The sequence below is a fragment of the Stegostoma tigrinum genome, chromosome 23 (assembly GCF_030684315.1).
Source record: "Stegostoma tigrinum isolate sSteTig4 chromosome 23, sSteTig4.hap1, whole genome shotgun sequence".
NCBI classification, from domain to species: domain Eukaryota; kingdom Metazoa; phylum Chordata; class Chondrichthyes; order Orectolobiformes; family Stegostomatidae; genus Stegostoma; species Stegostoma tigrinum.
The window spans coordinates 19972548-19997471 of record NC_081376.1 but is presented as its reverse complement, the minus strand read 5'-3'; the positions used below and the strand labels follow the sequence as shown (position 1 = coordinate 19997471).

Here is a 24924-nt window from a genome sequence, read left to right as displayed (position 1 = left end):
TCTCTTATAGTGTAGAACAGTTAGGGGAAAGTACACCATGTCCCATTTCACAACAATCTGTACTCTGAAATTTAAATGTATCGTAGAATCCCTACAGTATGGAAGTATGCCATTCAGCCCAACGAGTCCACACTGACCCCCTGAAAAGCATTCCTCCCAGGCCCATCCCCCTGTTCTGCCTCTCTAACTGCAATGGCCAGCATCAGGTACTTTTGACAGCTCCTTTGAAAAGGTCATACTTCAGGTAAATGTGAGGGTAAGGTATCTAGGGAGTAGAAGGCTAGACTGCCAAGTTGGTAGGAAGTAAGATAGGATGCTGCATCTAAAATGGCAAAATGGCCACCTAAGTGATGGAATGTTTAGGGTAGATTGGGGTGTTTAGGTGTCAGGCCTTAAACCTAGAGGGAAGTTATGTTAAGTTAAGTTTGGGAATCAGTTCAATTATTACTTGGGTGGTGTACAATGTGTTTAATAGTCTAACCTGTCTCAGTAGTGTAACTGCAACTAGACCCTTCGTATTTCTTATTTAACTGGATACTTTTTGAGGGTTTCAAGGAGAGGGGAATTGCCCAAGGGGGCTCTTTAATTTCCTGGGTAATGCCTTCAGAGTATGCTTTGATGTCCTCCAGGATCCCTGTGCACAACTCCCATCTATGCTTCAGAAGAGATTATCAGTTCTTTGAAAATCAACCAGTATTTCAGATCGTGGCCTTTCATTAGGTTCCATAACTGTTGCTTGAGCTGCTGGGTGTATCCAGCATTTTGTGTTTAATAAAATAGATTGTTATTGCATCTTGTTTAATTCAGTTAAAAAAAGAGAACAAAGAAATGATAGAATTAAGACTGTGAAAGAAGTGAGAACAAATATTCAGTTCCAGAAATACCAAATTGTAACAGTAACAACGTCCACTTGATATAGTGACATAAATCTAGAAATGACCCAAAGCCACGTCAAAGGAAATTTGAAGTATGTAGGGAAGATTGGTAGGGAGAGGGTCATTAAAAAGAGTGTTGGAAATTTTTGCCCACAACGGCCAAAAGCAAAAAAAAACTTGGTAGGGACAAGACTTGAAGTAACAATCACCGGTGATTATGTTATTAAATATGTAGTGCAATACTATTTGCTTTTCACTTCCAGTCGATCCGTTGGCTCAGGTGACTCAAGCTTTCCGTGAACATCTGCTGGAGAAAGCATTATATTGCATTGCCAAACCGGAGAACAGGAAGCCAGTGACAGGAGAGGGCGGGTGAGCAACTTCATGTCATCTGTGGTATTTGCATTGTTACACATTACAGTTGGAGGGAGGTGATGGGAATGTAGGACGAAGCATACAATCAGCAGCTGCATCAACTTTTGAAAAGGGAAAAGACCAGTGAATGTTATGAATCCTTAATGCACATCACATCAATTTCTTACATTTAACAAACTGCAGTGGAATTTCAGTAAATTGATTTTTGACCAAGCTGTCAGTTCACGTGCATTGAATTGGCCCAAAAATGAAGAATGGGCTAAGTAACAGAACTGTTCGAGCCATTCCCAAACAGAGTTAGTATATTCATGCATCAGCTGGTATATACCCAAGTACATTAGAGGCTAATTCCAGTCATCTTTATCAGTCTTGACAGTATAGCTCTGATCAGTAATTTCAGCACAATGCTCCCTGTTCTAAACAACTGAACTCACTGCCTTTCTTTTGACACACCAGGAAAGGCTTGTCCTTTTCTCCCAGATTTCATATTGGTGGGCTCTCTTTTGATTTTATTATAAACTTATTTGGTCAGAGTTTGTATCTTGTGTTGTAGACACCTTATGTAGATCAAAACTTTGCAGTATGTGTAAAGTGAAGAAAGGGTGTGGCTTTAGCTGTCCCTTTGTTAGGGGTATAATAAATAGCAAAACAGTGTTCTACAGAGGCCTAAGACAATACTTTAGAGGCATGAGGCATCTCTTATGATTATATAGTAGCATTGCGTGAATTATGTTATCTACTCCATTGACATATGTAAAGCAGTTTAGTCTCTTCCAAATAATAAATTAATAAGTACCCTTTTATATGTTAAATTAAACATTCTTGCAGAATAAAACAAGGTCCTGTACAGATCTTTACTATTTTTCCCCAACTTTCTGTCACAGTGAATTCTCAGATGCTCTTGAATACTTGCAACTGTTGAATGGTTGCTCTGATGCTGCTGCAGTTACCACACAGACTTGTGCTATTGGCTCCAGTATGACGACTGTCACAGGTAACCCTGCAAACATTCTTCGGAATCCTTTGTTGCATTACTTGGCTTTTGGGTGTTGCTAGACTGAATACAGTTCCATTTCATCTTGTGGGCTACCCAACCTATGAGTCAGACAGTGCAAATGCTACAGTTTTCCTCTTGTGTGTTCCTGCTATTGTTCATTTGCAATTTTAGTTAATATTAGCAGGATTTTTAACATTGGACAGCATCAAAACTTATGCCCGATCTCGTCAGTGTATAATATCTATTTGCGTTGCATCTTCCAGTATCAGAAATGCCTGCATTTTTTCCGGCTACCTTCCAAGTCTGGGACATTGGCAATTGTTGCATGTCTCCTGTCACTTGGCTTGCAATTTGCTGATTCCACGCAGAGCAAGATTGAACCTGATCCCCCTTCTTTCTGTGACTTAGTGCATCAGCAGACTGTGCTTTCTAGTCCAATGATTTTAATACCTTCTCTTCATTCTGTACACAGGCACTGATCCTGTAGCCAAGTGGTGGGCTTCCATGATTGTTGTTGCTATTAACTGGCTGCAAGGTGATGATGAGGCAGCAGAACGACTTTACCCAGTAGTAGAATACATGCCGAAGACTCTGCATTCAGTGGAGTAAGTGTTGCTATTTGGAATCTCTCCAAATATTTCCTCTTAGATTACATCCATTGAGAATATCTTAAAGCATGTTGTTTTACCCTTAAGTGTTATTTGGTGAGTCAAACTGATGCTTTGAATATTCCACTATTCTACAAGTTCAAAAGGTTTAGGGCCCCATTTTGTAAGCAGAGGGTCTGTTCTGCACTAAAAGTACTCAAGTAAGTTTATGAACTGCAGTACTGTCTTTTTACCACTGAGTGGATCTCTGACATTACAGCTTTTCAGATTTCCACTTGTCAGAAATTCAGTATTACAGACTGGAATTGCTAATCTCAAATTGGATGGTTGTAAAGGCAAAATTACTCACCTGTGATCTCTTTGGAATGTACTCTGAATGTTATATGGCTGATCTTGCTGCAGTAGAACAACATTGCCTTGTTTATCGTTAGACTACCAACCAGTGATTCTAATTGTGATTTTTAGAGTCACGTGTGCTTCATTCTTGAAAACAGTAGATAATTACAGGAAAATTTGTTTAATAGATTGGGGCAGTTATCCAATATCATAACACAAGGTGCACAATCGTAAAATTACGGAAGAATAAAGGAAATCCATTGATTACAATTATTTGTCACTATTCCACACAGAGGACTGAACGTGATTCCCCTCATTTCTATGATTTAGTGTGCTTTGCTCGCCCAATGATTTTAATACCTTCTCTTCATTGTATCTACTAGCCCTGATCCTGTAGCCAAGTGGTGGGTTTCCATGATTGTTGTTGCTATTAACTGGCTGCAAGGTGATGATGAGGCAGCAGAACGACTTTACCCAGTAGTAGAATACATGCCAAAGACTGGATTGTCATCTTCATTTGTGTAGCTATGTTTCCTTTTAAGTTTTTGTACTTCCTTACAGTCTAATAATGCGGCTCCTTTCACGAGGGGCTTTTAGTTCTGGTTGAAACAAAACGGCCATGCCCCTCTCCCTAGCAACTGGAGAACAGCATAGCTTCATTGTTGCTTTAAGAATTGTGTCCATTTCGGAAGCTCAACATGCATGTGTACCAAGTATTTGAATGTCATCACATGACCAGAAGCCTTCATTCTGCATGATAGCACCAAGTCACAGGCTGTATCCAAAGACTACTCTGTACTGTATTGGTTTAACTGTAAATAAACCCGCCAGAGATCATCCAGCTTGTATCACTCCCTATTTTCTGCATTTTTTAAAGATAATACCAGTTGAGTACGATGGGGTAATTGCAGTACAGAATAAATCTCTGTACAAAGTCTTTGTCTAAGATGCTGGTCATGTGGTGATATCTAGGTACTTGGCACTTCTGCATGTTGAACTTTTTGTTACTCTTATATAAAAAAATTATAAGCATCACACCAGAATTTTCACATAATATGATTTGTTAGGTTTTGTTTAAATCTCCTGCTTTTGTTTTGTTACAGTTTAATTAGGAGTGTTACTTTGAGAAGGGGGGGATACTTACTACCTCTTGTATATTCCACTAATCACAGGCCTTTATCAGTTTAAAAATTAGGTTGTTATTTGAATCTTAGTGAAGGAATGGAGTTGACAACTGCATGCTTCATCTGTACATTTCTCCTAAGCCAGCTACATAAGCTGGCTAATGTCCCTTTTCCAGTGGAATTTAATGTACATACCCAGCTATATTATGAGTTATCAGCATCCTTGTGGAATCTTGCCTGATTCTCGAGTACTAATCTCTTGCAGGAATCAGTTGCCAAAAGCAGCCCTGTTTACATTCAGGGGTGTTCGTGCCATGCTGGTTAAACAGGAGAGTAGCCAGATGAGCCTCGTGCATTGTGAGAAAGCCAGTGGATACCTGAGGGACAGCCTCAACATGGCATCTCCCACAAGCAAAAGTATTCACAAGGTAGGGGGAAGACTTGGATGACTCATTTGTGTGACATAGGTGCGTACAATGTAAGAGAGAAATTACTGAATATGCTCTCCTTCTGATGCTAACATATTCCATTATGATAAATAGAAAAAATATAATGGCGATTGATGAATCCTTGCTATGGGTTTTCTGTATGCTGCCAAAAATCCTCTTAACATTGTGATTTACTGATCAATTTTCTAATCTGCATCCCAAAACAAATAAAAAACTGATTCCTCCAGGCACTCGAATAAAGAATCAACATTTTTATATTTTTAGGTGTTACTAATAGGCAGATATTTTTCGGTAAGCTGCCCTCTATGTATTTTTTATTCTGCTTTTCCCTGTACAGGCTGCTACTACACTGGCTACCTAGTAGTATTGGAAAGCACTTAAACATGACTCAGCCTTGCGACTTTGCCTTCCCCCATGCTGGGGGATACTGCAGTGCCTGCTCAATACCCTTCTGTCTGAACCCTTCAAACAGCTTACAGTTGGCATTACGGATTGAATGCTCCATGTTTACTAATGAGTTTAGGTAGGAAGGTGTTAAAGAGCTTTTTATGTGGGAATAACTACTTGTAGAACAGTGGACTTACTCCATAATGTGTTATGCAAGAAAGTTTAAAACTGCCTTCACTTTCCTCTGGAGTATTTCTGCGATTGATGATTATAGTGCATTTTATTCTAATATTGATGGAAAGAGGATATTGCTGGGGCAGGGAGAGAGGGCAGTATTGAATCTCAACAAGAGATGTCCTCCTAGAAATATTGATGCTGTATTTCCAAGCCAACAAGGACCTGTTGCTAAAACAGTGCCAGGGTCTTGTTGATGTGTAGTGGACCCAAAATTCTGTGAGAAGTATTGGAGGTCTCCAGTGAGATTTTTAATTTAGTTTCTGTAGGAAGTTGTCTTTCTTTCCCATTCTCTCCTCTTCCACATGTCCAATTTAACATTTTTATTCCAATTAAATTCTGCCTAGTGTCGTCAGTCAGAATTCTGACAGAGATTCCATAGCCATTGTATTTTATAAATGGCATGAGGAATTTAGGAAGTTCTGGCATTCCTTGGAGCATAATTTTTATTTTGGATTGTACTTCAATTTGAAGTACTATTTGAAGTTAGTGGTTTGTTCCAGGTAATGCTCTTCAACCTCCCCATGTGCTACCTGCTTACTTTTTCTGGCTAAAATGCTAGTATATGAACCTGCTGGAACTTTGGTACATCGATAGTTTTTACATTCTTAATGTATTGCCCAGGGTCACTTTCAAGTGTGAGTAAAGAAAGCAAGTATCAACAGATTGTTCAGGCAAAGGAGAACATCATGGTGCTTTCTGATCCTGTCTTCACCATGATGTTCACAATATGTCTAACTGAGAGAGAACATGGGGTCTTGGGGTGTATTGAAGTCAAACATATTATTAGCAAAGCTGTTGCAACTGAGATCGGCTAACATGGCTCAGACAGGAAAGTGAATCTGCGATTTTCCTGATCTGTAGAGTTCAAAACTCATTACTGCAATGCCTTTCATCTGATCTAAAATAGAGAGGAGTGAGTCATTTTGCTTTAGATACTTGCATTTATGATACTATCCATTCAAGCAATTGTGCTTCCTGCACTTGGTCTGAGAACCTTTGAACATTAGATTATAATTAATTTCGAGACTAAAACGATTCAAAGTGAAGAGCTACGCAGTCCATATCACTATTTAATTATAATCATAGTTATGTATTTTGTATTCTGTGGTAATAAATGTAGCTTTTTTTCCCTCCCAAGTTTTTGAACAAAGTGAGAGAGAGAAGGAAAACACCAAGAAGTAGCATCATTTAACAATGGTCAGTGCATTTATTTGCCTCATCGACCCATGACTGAATGAATGGCTGCAGCTGTGGTGCATTGTAGTTGCATTGCATGTGTCCTTGATGTGCAATGCACCTGCAATGCAATACAGAGCCAGACCCTAACACCATTTCAGCAGAACATCTGAGGAAAAGCTGCGAACTTTAAAATCAGAGCTGACCAGTGCATTGACTTGGTGAAAGGTTTATTTCTTAGTTACTAATTTCTTCTCTCTTCTGTCTGTCTGTGTGTGTTTGTCTCTCTCTCTCTCTCTCTCTCCCATTTCTGTGGATGTGCATGTCTATTATACTGTTCTGTCATGTGTTTTTTTTGGTTCTCAATTCACTGAGATAAGCAACTTGCATGTGAGGAATCATATCCACAACTTGGTGTCAGCACTGCCTGTAATGGAGGCCCAAATCAGCAGCAGCTTTTACCTGTGGAAATTTGGGACCATGTTGGAAGTGGTCACATTCATTGACAAAAAAGAAGTTTGGGTGAAGCAGCTATAAACGAAAAGTGACAACTTTTCAACTGATTTTTTAGGAACCATGGTTAAATACTTACAGAGCTTTAAAATACCCTCGTCACTTCTTCAGTTCCTGTGACAACAAAGAGGTACATGATTGAGATTGTTCGTTTGTTCTTTTTTCAGGCAGTGCAGCTGTTGCTGTGTGATCTCTTGCTCATTACCAGAACCAGCATGTGGCAGCAACAGATCAACATGAGTCAGCCTGTGAACTGCATGCACCAGGCATCCCCGTTGGAACTGAGAGGCTTTCAACAGGACCTTAGCAGTCTCAGGAAGCTGTCTCAAACATTCAGACCAGCCCTTCGAAGAGTAAGTTTCGTGCCTTCTCTCCGTAACAATTGATTCCTTTTCTGACTAAAAATCTGCATATCTCAGCCTTGAATATGCTGTACAACGCAGCCTCAATAGCCCTCTATGATAACGGATTCCACTGACTGACTCCCTGTGATAGAATAAGTTCCTCTTGATCTCCGTCCCAATTTGTATTGAGAATATAGTCTGGATGACACATGATTGCCGTGCTGAGAGTGGTGCATCTTTTAATCTTTTACATTTATGTGAAATGGCAATGAGATTGTGGTTTAAAGTCTCATCTAAAAGTGAGCATTTCTGACAGTGCAGGTTTTGCTTCAGTGTGCAGTTTGAGAAAAGAAAGGAGCTCTGCAGTTGAGAGATTTTAGGTAGAGGGTGGGGAATGAGCTAGAATCATTGGTAGTGTAACAAGTCTTAACTTGAATCTAGTAATGAGACCGGGAGGAGAAAGAGAGATTTATTTGTAGAGTTGAGGAAGAGCAAGTGAGGGATGTTGAGAGAAGCACCAACCACAGTCATTATGATTAAAAATATAATGTTTTAACTTAATTTATTTTTCAGGTGTTTCTGCATGAAGCAACAGCCAGGTTAATGGCAGGAGCCAGTCCAACCCGTACCCATCAGCTATTGGACCGCAGTCTCAGGCGGCGGGTCACAACTCCCATACCCAAAGCTGGTAAGCAGCACCTCGAGAGCAGTTATTTTAGGCTAATCCTTTAAATCCGTTTGTAAGGTATAAAAGTTCATTTGCACCTGCCTTTCAAATCAGTAAACCAAGAACCGGTGAATGTTGGTGCTCGGTGCAAAGATTATGTGGGATTCGCGTTGGTTTGGGACTTGATGCTTGGCCTCCTCAGCCACTTGGCTGTCAAATGATCAGAAATATTCTTCTTCCCACAGTGAGTCCTAAGAGTGATTCTTAACAGCATTCACACCCTGGGAATCTGTCTTGTGCATTTTTTTCCAATCCATACAGTTTGCAGTCTTGCATACCATGTTGAAATTGGTGTTTTTAAGAGGTCAGCTTGGACATGGATATCAGAAAACCTTTGAGAATAACGTAGTTCCACCAAAAGTCCAAGAGAATAGTGATCAGAGGAGGGAAATCTGTCTAACATTTATTTCTACCTGCTCCCTGATCCAGAAGCTCTGAAAACAATTGTACCTGCCATGGATAATATCTGCTAACTGACCATATAATGACAATTTAAACTGGTATTTCTGTGCTTTCTGGCTCATTACACTGTGTGGCTCATTTATCTATCAAGGAAGTTTTTAAATTCATCAATCAAGCTGTGAGTGCCTTTCTGCACCTAAGTTTGACTGCTGACTCATTTCTGTATTTCCTGTTCTGTTTGATAGGTGAGTCTGACACACACCCAGGCCGGCGGGAACATGCTGAAGCTCTTCTGTTAGCATGTCGTTACCTGCCCCCAAGTTTCCTGTCTGCGCCAGACCAGCGTGTAGGCATGCTCGCAGAGGCAGCCCGCACTTTGGAAAAGATTGGTGACAAACGGACTCTCCACGATTGCCAGCAGATGATCATGAAACTGGGTAGTGGCACTACAGTCACCACAAGTTGAAATGTTTGTTTCGTTTTCATATAAGAACGTACCCCACACCCCAGAATCATTGTGATTGTACATAGCATACACGAACCCCTCCCCCCAAGAGAAGCAATGCACTTCTTTTATTAAAATGATGACTTGGTCAAATAAAAATCGTATTTTCATAGTTTAAAACTGTATATATAAAAATATTTATAATTTTTTAAGATGAGTTGGAATGCAGCAAATTCATTTTTGTAGAATTAAAAGCACTTGTTTCTCTAGAAGCTTAGCTTCCCTTGTAATACTGCACCAATAACAAAGCCATTCTGGGCTTTTTTGTGCAATATACTTTTATATGATTAAAATAACACAAATGAAAGTATTATGACAAAATATAAACTTTTTTTACTCTAATGTAATTTCCAATTATTTTTCAAATCCTCAGGATTTTTTATCCTTGTTTTGTATTTAGAAGAGCTGGGGCATGTGCAAGCACAATGGTCACTCAGTTCTGATGAGTCACATGCACACTTGCCTCCTGGGTTTGAATGCACACAAGGATTTGAACAGAGTACTTGGGGAAATACCAAATTGAGGAAACTGCAGCCCCCTGGATGGGGCATTAAGTTGAGGTTCTATTCACAGATATAAAGGCGAGGACCTTAAATTGCAAGTTGCAACATTGTGACAACATATGGTGGTTTCTGAAATTGGGTTGTACTCATGTGTGTGTGTGTGGGGGGCGGGGGGGGAGAATGTGTATAATTTCGAAGAAAGGTGACATGGTGGCTCAGTGGTTCGCACTGCTGCTTTTCAGTGCCAGGGACCTGGTTTGATTCCACTGTCTGGCAGATGTTGCGGAGTTAAATATTTTCCACGTGTGTGTGTGGGTTTCCTCTGGGTCTTCTGGTTTCTTCCTGCAGTCCAAAGATGTGTAGGTTAGGTGGATTGGCCATGCTAAATTGTCCAGTGTCCAGGCTCAGTTGATTAATCATGGGAAATGTCAGGTTATAGCAGGGAGAGATGTTCTCTTCAGATGGTCAGTATGGACTCGACAAGCCAAATGGCTTGCTTCCACACTGTAGGGATTGTATGATTTGATGAAGACTCTTTAGGCTTATTAGGATTTCAAAACTTATGTTGGATCCACTTCATAGTTAGCAAAATGTCTGGGATTAGATTACTAGCGTCCTCTCAGCCAATGCAAAGTTTTATTTAGCTTTGTCTGATTAAAATCACCTGTAACACTTGTACCACTAACATGGTGTGGAGGAAAGACTCTGGTGTGGCTGGCTAGTGACTTTGCATGCTGCTCCAACAATAACTGGTGTCATGTTAAAAATACCATTTTACTCTGTGGGTTTGAGAGTCCACTAAACAGAACATTGTCCTCTCAATTACTCATCCCTTTGGAGGTAACAGTCTTGGCTTCATTTATCTCTTGGTTTTCTATAATTACCTCCATTTCTATATTAGCAATTCTGTTCAATAGTTTGAAAAGGTAGATAGTCATTTAAGAAGAAACCATTTGGCTCATGAGTCTATATCAGCTCGACTTACAGCAGTCTAGTTAGTTACACTTCCTGCTTTAGTCCCATAGCCATACAAACTCATTTCCCTCATCTAATTCCTTTTGAAATCTTAGATCCTGGCCAGTTCCATCAGTTATTGGTAGCAAGCCTCAAGTCATAACCAGTTCCTATGTTTAAAAACAAAAGTTCTTTCTGATCTGCATCTCTTGCCCAAAGCCTTAACTCTCTGATCATGAGAATTAAGAGATAGCAAGTGGGTAGCTTTCTTTTTATAGTTTAATAGTCTTTCAATAGTTTCTCTCCCATGACACCAGGCAGAACTTTCTTCATTGCCGAATAACCAATCCCTACAATAGCCTTTACAATTCTCCTTAGCTCATTTCTACAACCTGTAACTTTTGTACACATCCTTTGAGCAGTAACGAGGCAGAGGTAGTGTTCTAAGTGAGTTCAAAAGAAACACATGCTCAAAAGCACAGAAATACTGAGTTGTTGAATATATTTTAATTTTTAGTCAGGAACTAGTAAGCTATTTGCATACTTCCATTTGCTGTCGACCAACATTAGAGTCAAGACATGTGCTGCTGCTGATCACAAAACTGCTAGTATTGTAGCACAGAATTTACTGTTATTGTGTTGTCACATTGGTTTATAGTGTCGTGTTTGTTTATTGATTTTAGTTTTCTTGTTTTGGAACTTGTGTTTCTGTCACATTTCTCCGCACTCCCAGCAGTGCTGGAATACGGTTCAGTAGCAGTCCATCAAATATCTACTTTTCCTGTTTGTGCCTCACCATGGAGTAATGGCAGCCTTGTTGATTAGGGTAATAAGATAGCCATACCGAATCATCCCCAGCAGGAGATCAAGGAAATGGAATACCGATAAAGAAAATGGGATTTAAAGGAAGCTATATTCAAGCTTGTTCCATCATGAATCACCTGTACAGCAACTCCAACTTAATTCACATTCATGGATACCTTTTCTTATAAATTTTTGTTAAGTCTCAGTTGCAAATATTTTAACTGACAGGCACAATGTTTTGGAGGAGGAAATTTCAAATTTCTTAGTCTCAAGAATGCATCATGTAATCTCATCATATTAAATACAGTAACTCAATGTACAGGAGAAAAATGATTACAAGAGCTGCTCAATTATGCCAGTAGGCTAGGTTGCTTTCTGCAGCTTTTTATTCCTAAAAAGTGGCATTGCATTACAGGTACATATACAGTACATTACATTACACATTGAAAGGAGCTTTAAAGTTGTGGGTCCCTTCCCAATAGATATCAGACTACCTAGGCATCTTCAGTTCCATTAATTTTTAATAATTGTCTTTATAACACTTGGGTGTACTGATAATTACAGGAAACATAATTCTTCCTTACATTTAGATTGATGATTGACACTTCACGGTGATACCTGACCGCCACCTTATCTTGTGTTTTTAAAAAACTACAAAAAATTAATTTTGCAAACTCAAAATAATTAAATACTGCCAAGTGTGATAAAGGGAAAACTCACTGCTGCAGTCAATCTCCTGCAGTACTTTGAAGACACAGGTGTATCCTCATTTGTTTTTACTGTATAAAACTGTTTGAACAAAACTTTGGAAAAAAAACCATGACCAGGCAATCAGCTGTGTTTTTTTTTGTTGTTTTAAAACATATTTTGGTAGCTATTTTTAACAAATTAGACTGTCCTCATCTGTAAAGTTTTCATTTATCATATATTAACAGACTGCAGGTTGGTATTATTCCCCTGTCCTCTTACAGCCCCTTGCAAAACACCACAATTTCCCACTTCGAAAGATTATCTACACAGCAACATTAAGACAATTGATGGTTTGGAGCTTCTTAAATTATCAGTGTTTACACAGGCGTCTTGCAGTTCAGAAAAAACGCAGAACCTATTAATATTTACCCACCCCCCCCCCACCCCCACCAAACCAGCGCCCAGGAAAAAAATGCAGCAAGGATACGATGGGGGAGAAAATACATTGACTCTGACTCTGTTCCAGTCAATCTGTTGGTGTCCTCCTCATTTTCCAGATATCGTGGTATCTTTCCATTCCTTTTACTGCGCTATTTTACAATACATTCATTGACTGTTCTCGGTTTGCAGTCTGTGTTTAACACCTTACGTGTTACTGTTGTTTGGCACAGTGGAACTTTCCTGCTGTTATAGTGTTTTAGACAATATGCTCTAAAAAGAGAGTAGAAAAAAAGTCAGTTACAACACATGAAAGATTAAGAACTAGAGGAATATTTCAGTCTATGGTGGTGTTTAAATTTTACAGGAGCATGGTACCTCACTATTGTATTCCACATAAAGGAACAAGACGGGAGTGTTGTTTTCGTGCAGGAGTTCGGGCATCAGCAAGAAAAATTGCCACCATCACCCCTCTATGCTTATGAAGTTGCATCCATGAGCTCATGCCATTAGTGGGAAGAACAAAATTTTTTTTTAGCAAAATTCTAAATTTAACTGATATCATCTGATCCCATCAGTTATCCAGACCAGATTAGTTTGGTCATTCCCCCTGTCAGATCATGATTTGAGTGTTTATACTGTTTACCCCAAGTGATCACATTGCTATCAGGTCTGAACCAACACAACTTTTTCCATTTGTTTATTAAGGAAATGGTTAGACGATGCTGCGTCACCATTAAGCTGTGGATGTGATAAGAAGACATTTTGATTTCCTCACTAATCAGTGTTGTTCCAATTATGCAAAGACCAGTACAATGCTCCACCTAGTGGTGAAGTTGGCTACATATATAGACAAACATCGCACTGTATACTAAAAATGATATAGCATTAATGAAGTGTTTACAGGCCTTGTATTATTTTATAAACTATCAAGATATTAGATTTCAATAGGAAACTGAATTAATTTCGTCAATGGATCATTTTGAATTTCCCTTTTAACATAATGCTATTGTAAACACCTAGTTGAGCCGAATACAAGAATGTAGCTTCTGGCATCTAATTTACTTGACAGTTTTATGAATGGCAGTAACAGACTGAATAAATCACAATGCTGCTAAAACAAGAGCAGGAAAGTTTCCCCAATGAAATGGCCAACACTTAACTCAAATAACGAGCAAACATTGTATCTGTTCATTGCTGTTCTAGTATCTGCATTTCTCTAAAATAGAACACCAGTTGCTTTGCAGAGTTCCCAAGATCGAAAAACACGTATGACGTTCCAATTAACAGTCTGCCCTCAATGTAAATGGATTGCCAGCCATCGGTATACCAGTCACAATTCTGTGAAGGGCTGCTCATTGTTAATACAATGTCAGCTCACATATGGAACGTAAACAAGGCTGGGAGCAGTTATAGAAGGAATCCTGCAGCTTCTCGTCTGGCACGGTGAATTGTTGATCTCAACAATGAAAACATTCAGCTTTATTATCTCTGATGCTAGTTACAGTTCCAAACCTTTGATTAAAATGAACAAGCACACCAAGTGACTGCACACCAATTCTATATATAGTATATAAAAATCCACCCACTGGTGAACTTTGCCTGTTTGCCTCTGTATCAAAGCATTAAATGTAGAATTCCAATTTGAACATTAGATTTACTTCATGATCAGCAGTTCAGTGACACAAGGTTGCCTTTTGTTTATATTGTAATTTTCACTTTGGGAAGAAAAAGCTGAAAGGAAACATATTTTCAAAGTGCAGCTTCCTAAATTCATTTCTTTCCTACCTTATGTTTTGTACATTTCATTGAAAAATTCTCTTCACTTAATTGGCAGCCTGTGGGGAGTAGGGATGAGTGAAAGCAAAAACAAGAACAATAATTAGCACAGGCTCAACAGCATTTACGAAAAAGCAAGAAGAGGTACAACACTGCTTTGGGATAAAGTGCCAACTGTGGCTCGGAGTCAGAAGATCGTCCATTCAAACTCCACTCGAGGCAGTTGAGCGCAGAAACAAGACCCAGAGAGAATACAACATTATCAAATGATGTTGTCCTTCAGGTGAGACATTGAACCAAAGCTTTATCTGCCCTGTCACGTGGACCAGAAAGATCCCAAATTGCTATTTATAAAAAAGAGACAGGATAGTGCTCCGATGTCACAGCTAATGTTAATATAAAATTTTGGTTTCCATGAGCACTTTTTAAAAAATCAATACATGACCCCTTTTAATCTTCTGCATCGCTACATATATGAATATAGCATCTTCCAGGTTGCCGCATCCCAGCCAATAGCATCCTCCCAACCAGCACACTCCCTTTTTGCGGAAGCAACCATTTGTGGGATAACTGGCTGCTGTACTTTCTACATTATAACAATTATTACGCTGCAAAAAAGTACACTAATAGCTGTAAAATACTTTGACACATCCTAAGGTTATGTGCTGTTTTATGACTTGTGCTATATCATGGCAATTTCTTTACTTTGGTATTACCTGGTGTGCTAAATATTTATTTCTATTATGACATTGTATGATCCCGAAGATGCACAGAAAATATCAGTGCTGAGGTTAACAAGGCATGGAATACAGTTATGTGGCTCATGGGGGGAGAAAAAAATCTGGGTGGACCTCTCTTTGGGTACAGAATTGAACGAGATTTAAGTCTTAAATTTGTGTCAATGTTTACTGACTACAGCTGAGTTAAACAGGGAGGGATAGTTTTGACAATTACAGAGAGATGGTGTCCTCCTTACCTGACTCAATGGCACAGATATAATGATATTTCTGATTGCACCCCTTGGTGTAGCAGCCCAGAGTGGCACCTGCCTGCTCGCACGTGGAACATTTCTGTGAAGAAAAAATAAACACTGCACAATTATTTTTTTTAAAAGCAGAAAATGGACCTAAATTTCACTTTCCAAAAAGGAGACAATAAACAAGTAAACAGCTTTGTCCTGAGCTCTAAAACCATTGGTTCTATACACTTGCATCAGAGGAGCATCCTGTGAATAAAAACATGTGTGTTTGGCCCCTCAGAAAGATTGCAAGGAGCTGCACATTCAACAAATTTGACCACCCAGAGTAACAACATTTTAAAATGAAGTTAACCCTGCAAGAATGCCTTCTCTCTCTGGCTCAGCCTTTTGTGCAGACCCCATTCTTTTCATCCCACCAGACCAAGCAGGGAATTTCTTTCCCAAAACTTTCTGCACCCCTCCCTCACTATCCCCCAATTCTCCTTTAAGAAGCTTTTCAAAACCCACGCCATGTCTCCTTGTACTAGACTCAGTTAGAAACTTGCTCCAGTGAAGCACTTCGGGTTGTTTCAGGATATTAAAGTTCATACAGTCGTTTTGTCCCATGACCCACCTTTAATCATTTTGCTCTGCATCTAATTGCTGTCAATTACACTTCTGAAGAACCTGAGGCCTCTTTACTACACAAAATGGACTATATTCATTTTTTTTGCTCCAACTCTCAGGATCTTATTTGCAAAGATAATTATTTTTGGCTCATCTAGTGTGACAGGAGTAGATTATTAGTCATTTCAATAGCGTAGAGTACCAGTGTGATACTGACTGGGATTCTCACTCTGGGAGAAAAAAAATCTTCAAACGCAGTGATGGAACATGAAGATACAATTACCACTCAGCAGGGAAATAATCCATAGTGGCTTGATCAAACTCCCACAGCACGGGCGCCAGAGAAAAAAAATTATTTGTACTGCTTTACTGACACCAGATGCCACAAGCTATTTCATATCCTTCTATGATCAGGAATAGCATTCCCCACCCCCTTCCTCTTACCACCAATACTTCATCAACAGAAGTTAGATGACTTAAAGTTGATGTCTAGTCATTAAAAAAAAATTGGGATTAACCTTCCTAGAAATTAAACTAGATTTCCTCTGCAGGAAATAGTAACACTATTTCTGAGGAGGGGACTGTGAAGAAAAATCCAAATAAATTGGAAATTTAAGAAGTAATCTTCAATCACGCAAACGTTTGAAAGGGGAAATTTTCAGTAAAGTAATTGGTTAGGTTTTTTGAAACAGTCGGGAGTGGACACAATGAACCAAGTGAAGTCATTTCCTCTTACAGCACACAACAATCTGAGATAGAACCAAAACGTGCACTTTCAAGGCAAGATGAAGAGAATAGAAGACTGTCATCCCGGAAACTGAGGAACTCTTAGGACTTAATGAACTTGGGCAGAGAAAGGTTACCACCTCACACCCAGTTGGTAGCAGGAGTTTAAAATAGAGTACAAGATTTATTGAAGACAAATTGGTGTAGCACTGGAGGTGGGGGGGGTGGTGATCTTGCTACAAGGGTTAGGGAGGGAAGAGAAAACTATCCACTTGATTCTAAATCTTCTAAATGATTTGACTCTGGATTGTACAGCACAGAAGGCCATTTGGTCCACTGTGCCTTTGAAAGAACAATTCATTAAGTCTCATTCCCCTGCTGCATCCTGATAACCTTTATTTTAAAATCACTCAAGTGTATTTAAGATGCTCCTTAAAACTTCTTTTCGGTGTTTCCTCACAATCTTTGTTTTGTTGTCCCTATAATGAAACTGTTCTGCTGAGGAACTTAAGCAATTCATTTCCACTGCCTAACTGTACTTAACTCTTCTGGAATAATAAGGGAGGATCTCATAGAAACTTTATAAAATTCTAACAGAACTAGACAGGGTAAACATAGGAAGGGGGTTCCCAATGACTGACAAGTCCAGAACCAAGGTTTACAGTCTAAAGATATGAGGTAGGCTATACAGGACTTGGATCAGGAGAAATGATATCATTCAGAGAGTGGTAAGCTTGTGGAATTCTCTGGCATAGAAAGTGCTTAAGGCCAAAGCCCTAAGTGTCCTGAAGAAGTAGTTAGATATAGTTCTTAAAGCTAAAGGGATCCAAGGCTATGGGAACAGGAGACTGAGTTGGATGATCAGCCGTGATCACACTGAATGGTGTTGCAGGCTCAAAGGGAGAGCGACCTACTCCTGCTGCTATCATCTGTGTTTCTCCCCAGTCTCCATGCCACCAGTTTCAGGGACCCGAATTATCCAGTGAAGCTGCCTTACAGTCTAATATCTGTCTGGGGAACGGAGAGTTACCTTCACTTGTGCTGCTGTGGTCAAATGGTCAATAGGGAATGCACTGTGATTCAAGTCGGCCATCCCTTAGGAACGCCCCACTTTCCCATCAAAGGCCAATGTGGGGATTTGCAACCCCTTTACTCTATCTAAACTTGCATCTAAAGGGACATTGCTCTGACCTACTTTACCCTTTCAAAAACAAAACTTAATAATTCTATCGTTACTGAATCTCTCTTGCACAATGTTTTTATGGCCTCTTTGCATCAAGTTTATCTCTGTGGTGCTTCAGCAGGCAGCATTTCCTAGCCCCCTAATGATCAGAGTTTGATATCTCACCATCTCACTGGCCATCTCCACAGCCTCCTGCAAACCGTATAGCTTGCCAGCAGCCAGGTACACTCCGCTGGTCCACACAGCACAGGCTCCGTGTAACCAGTGCTCGTGGGGGTCAAGGGGCAGCTCAGGGGCCTGCAGCTCCTCCTCCAAGCCTGGCTTCTTCTTCATTTTCTTCGGCTCCGTATCTTCAGCCGTTTTCTCACAGCAGTAGCAGCTCAGCTTTTTGCACTTTTCTCTTGAGCTAGTCCTAAGCGGATTCTGATCTTCCACCTCTGTTGCCTTCTCCAGACTGAATGGAGCCTTCTCCAAACTTGGTGGGACCTCGGCTGTAATACTGGCAGTGCTCTCATTGTCCGAGTCAGCTCCCTTGGATTCTGTGGAAACCCCATCTCGCCTCTCTTTGATTTCATTCTTTATCTCCAACTTCCCCTTGACATGCTGGTTCTTTGTGACGGGTGGTATATAATCCTCTGGGTAATAGGGTCCAAAGAGGTCTCCAAGCTCCTTGTGATTCTTGGGTCTTCCACATAAGCAGCAGACCAGGCAGCCTTGCCTGACAGAATCTAGCACCACAGGCCCTGGTAACATAGCTGAAGATGTTGGCAATGTCTTGCTGACTGATACAGGGGGCTGTGAGAACGAAGATTTTCTCTTCATTTTTTGGAACCTTGACTGTTCCTCTGGTAAGGTGTTAATGACTGTACAGATGGACGATACCTCATTGCTCTTCTCAACACGAATATAAGGAGAGAAGCTCTTGGCGTTGTTCTCTGCTCTTGGCATCTTATATGACACGTATTTTAATCGTATCACTGGTTCTTTGGTTTCCACGAGGGGGAGGTTTCTTCTCTTCAGTTGACTTTTTCGCCTGTGAGCGGCTTTTGTACCCTTGCTCCCTTTAAGGTGCTTTCTTCTTCTTCTGCCACCTCGTCCAGCAGGCCTTCTAGGTTTAGAATTACTCTTGGCTTGTTTGACCTTTTGACTTCCTGTTTGGTGACTGCGCCTCTTTGGAGGAGGGGCTTGCCTCTTCAGCTCCACGACACCTGGAGGGTGCTCCACCTCTTCATTGGGACCTGGATCTGAAACGGAAGACAAAATAGAAGAAGGGGATGCAAGCTGTTTCCCCTCTTTCTCTTCTGTGATTCTTTCCTTTGGAGAAAGCTTCCCACTTTGCCTGTCCTCTGCCTCCACACATTCTGGCCCTACAGATAGATTTCCATCAGCCTTCATTTGACTACTGCTGTTCCCCTCAGTTTGTGACTCTGTTTCCTCTTTGAGTCTCTTGGACGCGATGAGGCATTTTTTATTCAGCTCTACCAGGGCAATCTTTGAAGAAGCATCTTTGGCCGTCACTTTGCTTTGCTCAATCAGTCCCTGTTCTACCTCACTGCTGGAGTTGTCAGCGAGTTTCTCTTCTTTCAGGGACAGGATCTCATCCAGGGTTAAACATGTCACATTACTGTCTGAATAGTTGCTGCAGGCGAATGATTTGGAGTTTGGAGAAGTAATCTTCTGCACAATTGCCTCCAGTTTTAGGCCTCTACCTTTGCGAGGTGGAAGAATCTTTGTCTTCGGAGGGGTCTTGAGGGAGAGAACAGGCTGAGCACTGCCATCAGTGGCTGTTAACTCTTTACTGAGACAACGTTCAGTTGTCCCTTCACTGCTCTCTCCTTGGACGGGTTCGGCCATCTCAGACTGAGCTGTTGGGTGACCGCTCTCTGATGGACATGGGCTGGCCAATGGTTTTGGTTTCTCTGTCCTCATGGCGTTGGCCTTCAACATTTGATGCTGCCGTTTAGCCGGGATCAGTGAAAGGGAGCAGTAACCCTTCCTTTTCAAAGGGTGTGTTAAGGGACATCTTTGGTCTTCCTGCCCCCCTAGCCTTAAAGCTGAATTTCGTGCTTTTAATCTTTCACCTGTCATCTCCTCCGATACATAGTCCAGCGCCTCTTGTCTGGGGGTCAGTTGTCTTTGAGGTTTGGGCACTGAAGAACTATTTCTGGTGGTCAAGCATCGACTGGGGACTAGATTACAGCTCTTGCGTTGTTTGACATCTTTTTGCAAAACCATTCCCTGGGCCCTCGTTCTGGCTCTCAGAACGACAGATTTATACGAGCTGGCTTCTTGGCTCAAGCGCTCCTGGCTCTTTATCTGTTGCTCTGGATGAAGACCGTAACTGGGTTTGTTCAACACGCTGCTGGGTCTGGTGAGGTGTGCTCTCAAGTTCGGGTTGGAACTTCCCTGTCTTTGGATCAAACACTTATCTGAGTCGGAGTTCACCCTGTGCCGTGAGCTGCAGCCCATTTCCCTCGGACCGTCGTCCCTCTGACTGACCATCCCCCTCCTCAAGAGAGCCCGGGACTGAACGCTCAGCTCGGGCTCCAGTAAAGCACTGGAAGAGCGCGTGCACATCCGAGTCGGCTCGGAGACATTGAGACCTTCTTGGGACCCTCTGTTTTTAGCTCGCTCTCGCTGTGACCCCAAACATTTCAGTTTGCCAGCTGGCACTACCTTGACGGGCTGGATATTCTCTGCTGGTTCGGGTGGGGACTGATCTTTGCCCCTAAAAGCTGCTCCTTGCCCCGGTCTGGACGACATTCTCCGGACTCTCGGCCCTTTGCTCTCCGGCACCTTTGTGGGAGCATTCTCTATTTCGGTCAGCGCCGAGCTGATTACCTCGGAGGGAAGTGTTGGGAAACTTAGAGGCTGGGGGACTGCCTGTGGTTCGGAGACCGTTCCCTCCTCAGTGTCTTTGCATTTGCCACTTTCACCATCTGGCTTCATCTCGGCTCCTGCAATGTCTCCTTGTCCGATCTTGGGCTCGGCACCTATTGCAGGTCCCACGTGGATAACAGAGTGTGGCAGTAAGCGAGGGGTGGGACTAGAAGCTGCTCTATCCTGTTCTCTTTCAGTGCTGTTCAGCTTGTCCTCTGAGAAGCTACATTCCCCTTCAAAATGTGCAGGGACCAGTTCCTTAACACTCTGACGTGTGGGGGACACATCACAAATAACAGATTTCCTTATATCCTGTAAAATCGCACTTCCTTTCAATTCCACTGCAAGCTCCTCATCTTCTTCCACCTTCATCCGTGTGCTCTCAATCTGCTCAATGGTGGGCGGTCTTAGCTCAGAGTTACTGGTCTCACCATTCTCTGGCTTCTCCTCCTCGTCCCCGTCTCTCTGGTCTTCCCTCTCTTGGACCAAGTGTACAGGAGTCAAATCCTTCTGTGATGTTCTTGGTTCCTGTTTGTAGTTGGCCTGGAGTTTCTGAAGGTATTTCTTCTGAAGGTCACACTGTGACAGGTTGGCATCGACCTCCTCCCAGCCCAGGGGGGTGTCTTTCCCTTTTGGATCGGGCAAATCGAGCGCCTTCATCTTCTCCAAATCCTGAGGGGCTCCGGGAATCTGTGAGGAGTAGCACTCATGGTTGCTATTAGACACCAGGCTCTCTCTGTAATCGCCTGGTAAAGGCTGGATCGTGTTGGTGCACTCTACGGTGTGTGGGAAAGCCTGGGATTCGCTGTAAGAGACATCACCAAAACCCTCTGTCAGCATTGAGCAGTCACTCTTCACTGTGCTCTTGTTGCAATCTGGGAGAAGGGCCTGGCCTTGGTTGGGTCGTTTGGCACGGATTAAGTGGCCTGCAAAGTTCTCAGCACTGTACAGGTTGAAATGTGTCCCTTTACTCTCCTTGTCCCCTGCAAAATGGTTAAACTTCAGTTCTGTCTCCAGCCTCTCCTTGGAAGAGTCCTTTAGAATGATAACACTGGATGATTTCATATCCTCCTTGGCGAACAGCAGAGCTTGTCTATCAGCAGCCAACTTCTCAAAGTCTGCCGTTGCTAGGCAAGCTTCGCTACTCTGGACAGAGTTGTCTGGCTTGGAGTCAGTGGCCATGTCATTCGACGAGGCAACTGAGCAGGACAGGATGGTATCCAGATTCTTCCTCAAAGCGTCCAGGTTGGCAGAGTTCCTGCACTGGCCTTGGAAGAACGGCATTTTGTCCAGCTGCTCCTCGGAGCTGCTGGAATAGTCCCCCTCCTGCAGCTCGGCTTGCACTGACTGAGGTGTGCCCAGGGCTTCTTCAGAATAAAGGCTCTCCTCGGAGCTCTTCAGCTCCTTTAATATTTCCGACCTTTTCGGCAGGCGTTTGCCCATTTTCCTGTGAGGGGCGAGGGTGTTTGAAAGTAAGAGCTGCTGCACAGTCCTGGGAATGTTTTCCACCTGAGAGCTCAGGGCAACGAGGCTGCTGAAAGCTCCATCCGACAGTAATTTCTCCGGAAGCTTTTCCTTGCAACTTGGCCCTGGGGTCTTGCTGGAACTCTGTGTGGTACAAGTGACGGCAGGGGCCATCAGATGAGAAACATTGGACTTGATGTCAGCTTCGGAGGCCTGGCCGTATTGCAGGGACTCAGGAGTGGCCATTAACGGGGAGGGGGTTGAGCTATATGAAGGTGATCTTACCACGGTGGAGACGGGAGAGTGACTCGAGGTGGGGCTGAAGGTTTGATAGAACTGCTCGGGAGATTTGACTGGAGCATCTGGCTGATAGTACACTTGAGGTGACTGATTGAGAAGGTGCAGTTTTGCTTGGTTGTGATATTGGAGGCTATGCTGTTTGACCTGAACGGCCTTGTTCTGCTCATAGCCCCCGCTCTTGGCCATGCCAGCTTTGTAAGCGTAGCCAGCCTGGCTGGGGTAGTCCGGTGTGGCTGCACTCTGCCTCTCATACTGGGAATTTGTCGGCACTTGGCCATAGCCCTCATATGACCGGGAGGGTTGGCTGTAATCCTGGACGGGATAGGAGCTGGGAGAGGACTGAAAGGTCTGGTTGAATTGGGCTGGCCTGGCAATGTAAGGGGATGCCTGGCCCATGATAGACTTGTGGTGGGCCTGGTGCATGAAGTGGCTCTGTTGGGTGGACAGGGCAGGTGGGGTCCTGCCGGTGTTGCCTTGCATGTGCTGCTGTTGGTAGGCAGCAGCCGTGGAGGGGGCAGAGCTTTTAAAGGCAGAGTCCTGGCCATACTGAGAGAGACCGCCCACTGAAGAGCCTTGGGAACCCCATTTTGGAGTTTGACCTTCGTTCTGATACTGCCTCGAGTATGCTCCACCCTGGTAGCTTGATGCCGCGCTCAGAGCCCGGGCCTGCGGCTGCTGAGCAGATGCTTGTTTCACACCGCTGTAATAATTGCCCGCGGTGTTGCTGCTGTAGCCTTGGTAAGACTGCTGGTTGTAATACTCCTTTGACGTGATCCCATGGGCCTCGTAGCTTTGAGCGACCGGGTTCTGCTGCCTGTAGCTGTCTAACCGAGACGAGTCAGCCCGGACTTGCTGGAAGGTTTGTTGGTTGCTTTGGAAAGCCCCAGGATCTCGGAAGGACTGCATGGCCTTTTAACTTGTATCACTGGTCCCTGTGAATGAACAAGAATCATACAGAACAATCAATACACTGGCCATTTTCTGTTGATTAAAGATTACAAAACCACCTCTGGCAGTCGCTGATGTGGTAATTGCTCTAAAACAGCTATAGAGTGTTCTCAATTCAGTCATGCTTCTGATTTGGAATATTCTGTACAATACCCCTGCACACTCTGTTAATAACAAGGACATATTCTTTAGTGGGAGCTAGGGCACCCAATCCTTTATCTACTTCACCTGGAGACACTAGGAGTATGTCCTAGTGTGCACCTAAACATTGAAATGTATAACCACATGAAAGAAAACAACTGGGCAGAGAGGAGCAATGGTCCCTTTATCATTGCATTAGGAACCAGATCATCAGTAGTCAGGCACAACAGAGGACAGGTCTGGTCCATGGCCCCACTCCTGTACTGCAATGGACAGCAGTTCTTTTCTGGATATTAAACACTTGTATGTTGTGTTCTTGTACAGAGACCATTTTCAGATACTTTTGGCACAAAATGTAAATGTAAAGTGTAAATATAACCTGGAATGGCAAGTGTTGTGAGACACGTAATGGTATGGTATCAAAAGAAACTGATATTTATTGTATTTTGAGTAATGCCAAATTCAAACTTTATGTAATACTCTTTTCCAGATGATATAAATAAAGTATACGTTTGGGAAAATTTTTGCTTTAAAAAGAGATCTGCAGTCTCTGTGACAATATATATAAATATATATTAATGCTTTTCTGTCGTTGTTAATCTCTGATGTATACAGTAATTCAGTGTCTGATAATTTCTCGTGATCTCTTTACACAAGGTTCGTTCATGTCTGATAATCTATTATATAGCAAGATCTGCAATCTTTGCTGCTCTGATATACCCAAGTTTTTGCTAAACTTTGTGACGGAGTCTGCAGTCTCTACTGTTCCATTACACATATAGGGACTTGCAATTTCTGTTATACCCTATAATTATGCAGGATCTGCAGTCATGATTATTGTCTATTATACATGCAAGGGCCTGCAGTCTCTGCTGTTCCTCTCAATTATATATACAGATCTTCAATCTCTACAATCTATTATAATAAAGACAGAAATGCATTTATATACTGCCTGTCACAACCAGCAGACAACTTAAAGTGTTTGATAGCCAATGAAATACTTTTGAAGTATTGTCACTGTTGCAATTGAGAAAATGTGACAGCCATTTGCACACAGCATGCACCAGGGTGAGCAAAGTGATAATGATCAGATAAACTATTTTTATTGCATTGGCTGAGGGATAACTATCTGCCAGGACACCCGCGATAGCACCTCTACATTTGTTCACAATAGTGCCATGGAGATTTTTGCATTCACCTTGGGCATTGGACAGGGCTGCCACAACCACTTGAAAGATAATAGTTGCAACGTGTGCACTACTCCCTCAATAGTGCACTGCAGAGTTAGACTTAATTTTTATCCTCAAATGTTTATATTGTCCTTGAACCTAGCAGTTTGCAACTCAGTGGAAATACTGCTACTAATGGAACTGTGGCTCAAACAGAGCTGCAGTCTGAGCTGTTCACTATACCGTACACAGGGAACTGCAGTCTCTGCGATTATGTATAATGTACAGGATATGCGATATCTGTT

At 42.1% G+C, this 24924-nt stretch overlaps 2 protein-coding genes across 5 annotated transcripts in view; one reads left to right on the top strand and one right to left on the bottom strand.

The window, feature by feature from the left end:
- srebf1 (sterol regulatory element binding transcription factor 1) overlaps positions 1-9175 on the top strand; it is a 47300-nt gene extending 38125 nt beyond the window's left edge. For both annotated transcript variants that reach the window (XM_048552410.2, XM_048552411.2), the window contains exons 13-19: positions 1139-1247; positions 2135-2244; positions 2720-2852; positions 4581-4743; positions 7245-7430; positions 7995-8109; positions 8796-9175. In XM_048552410.2, the coding sequence (XP_048408367.2) occupies positions 1139-1247; positions 2135-2244; positions 2720-2852; positions 4581-4743; positions 7245-7430; positions 7995-8109; positions 8796-9016 (1037 nt within the window). In that variant the 3' untranslated portion in view covers positions 9017-9175. The remainder of the gene's footprint in view (positions 1-1138; positions 1248-2134; positions 2245-2719; positions 2853-4580; positions 4744-7244; positions 7431-7994; positions 8110-8795) is intronic.
- A 2513-nt stretch (positions 9176-11688) lies between these two features.
- Positions 11689-24924, bottom strand: part of LOC125462284 (transcription factor 20) — a 43450-nt gene continuing 30214 nt past the window's right edge. For all 3 annotated transcript variants that reach the window (XM_048552135.2, XM_048552137.2, XM_048552136.2), the window contains 4 exons: positions 17883-23293; positions 15200-15293; positions 14233-14282; positions 11689-12717 (listed from right to left, as the gene is read on the bottom strand). In XM_048552135.2, coding sequence (XP_048408092.1) covers positions 12694-12717; positions 14233-14282; positions 15200-15293; positions 17883-23267 — 5553 coding nt within the window. In that variant the 5' untranslated portion in view covers positions 23268-23293 and the 3' untranslated portion in view covers positions 11689-12693. The remainder of the gene's footprint in view (positions 12718-14232; positions 14283-15199; positions 15294-17882; positions 23294-24924) is intronic.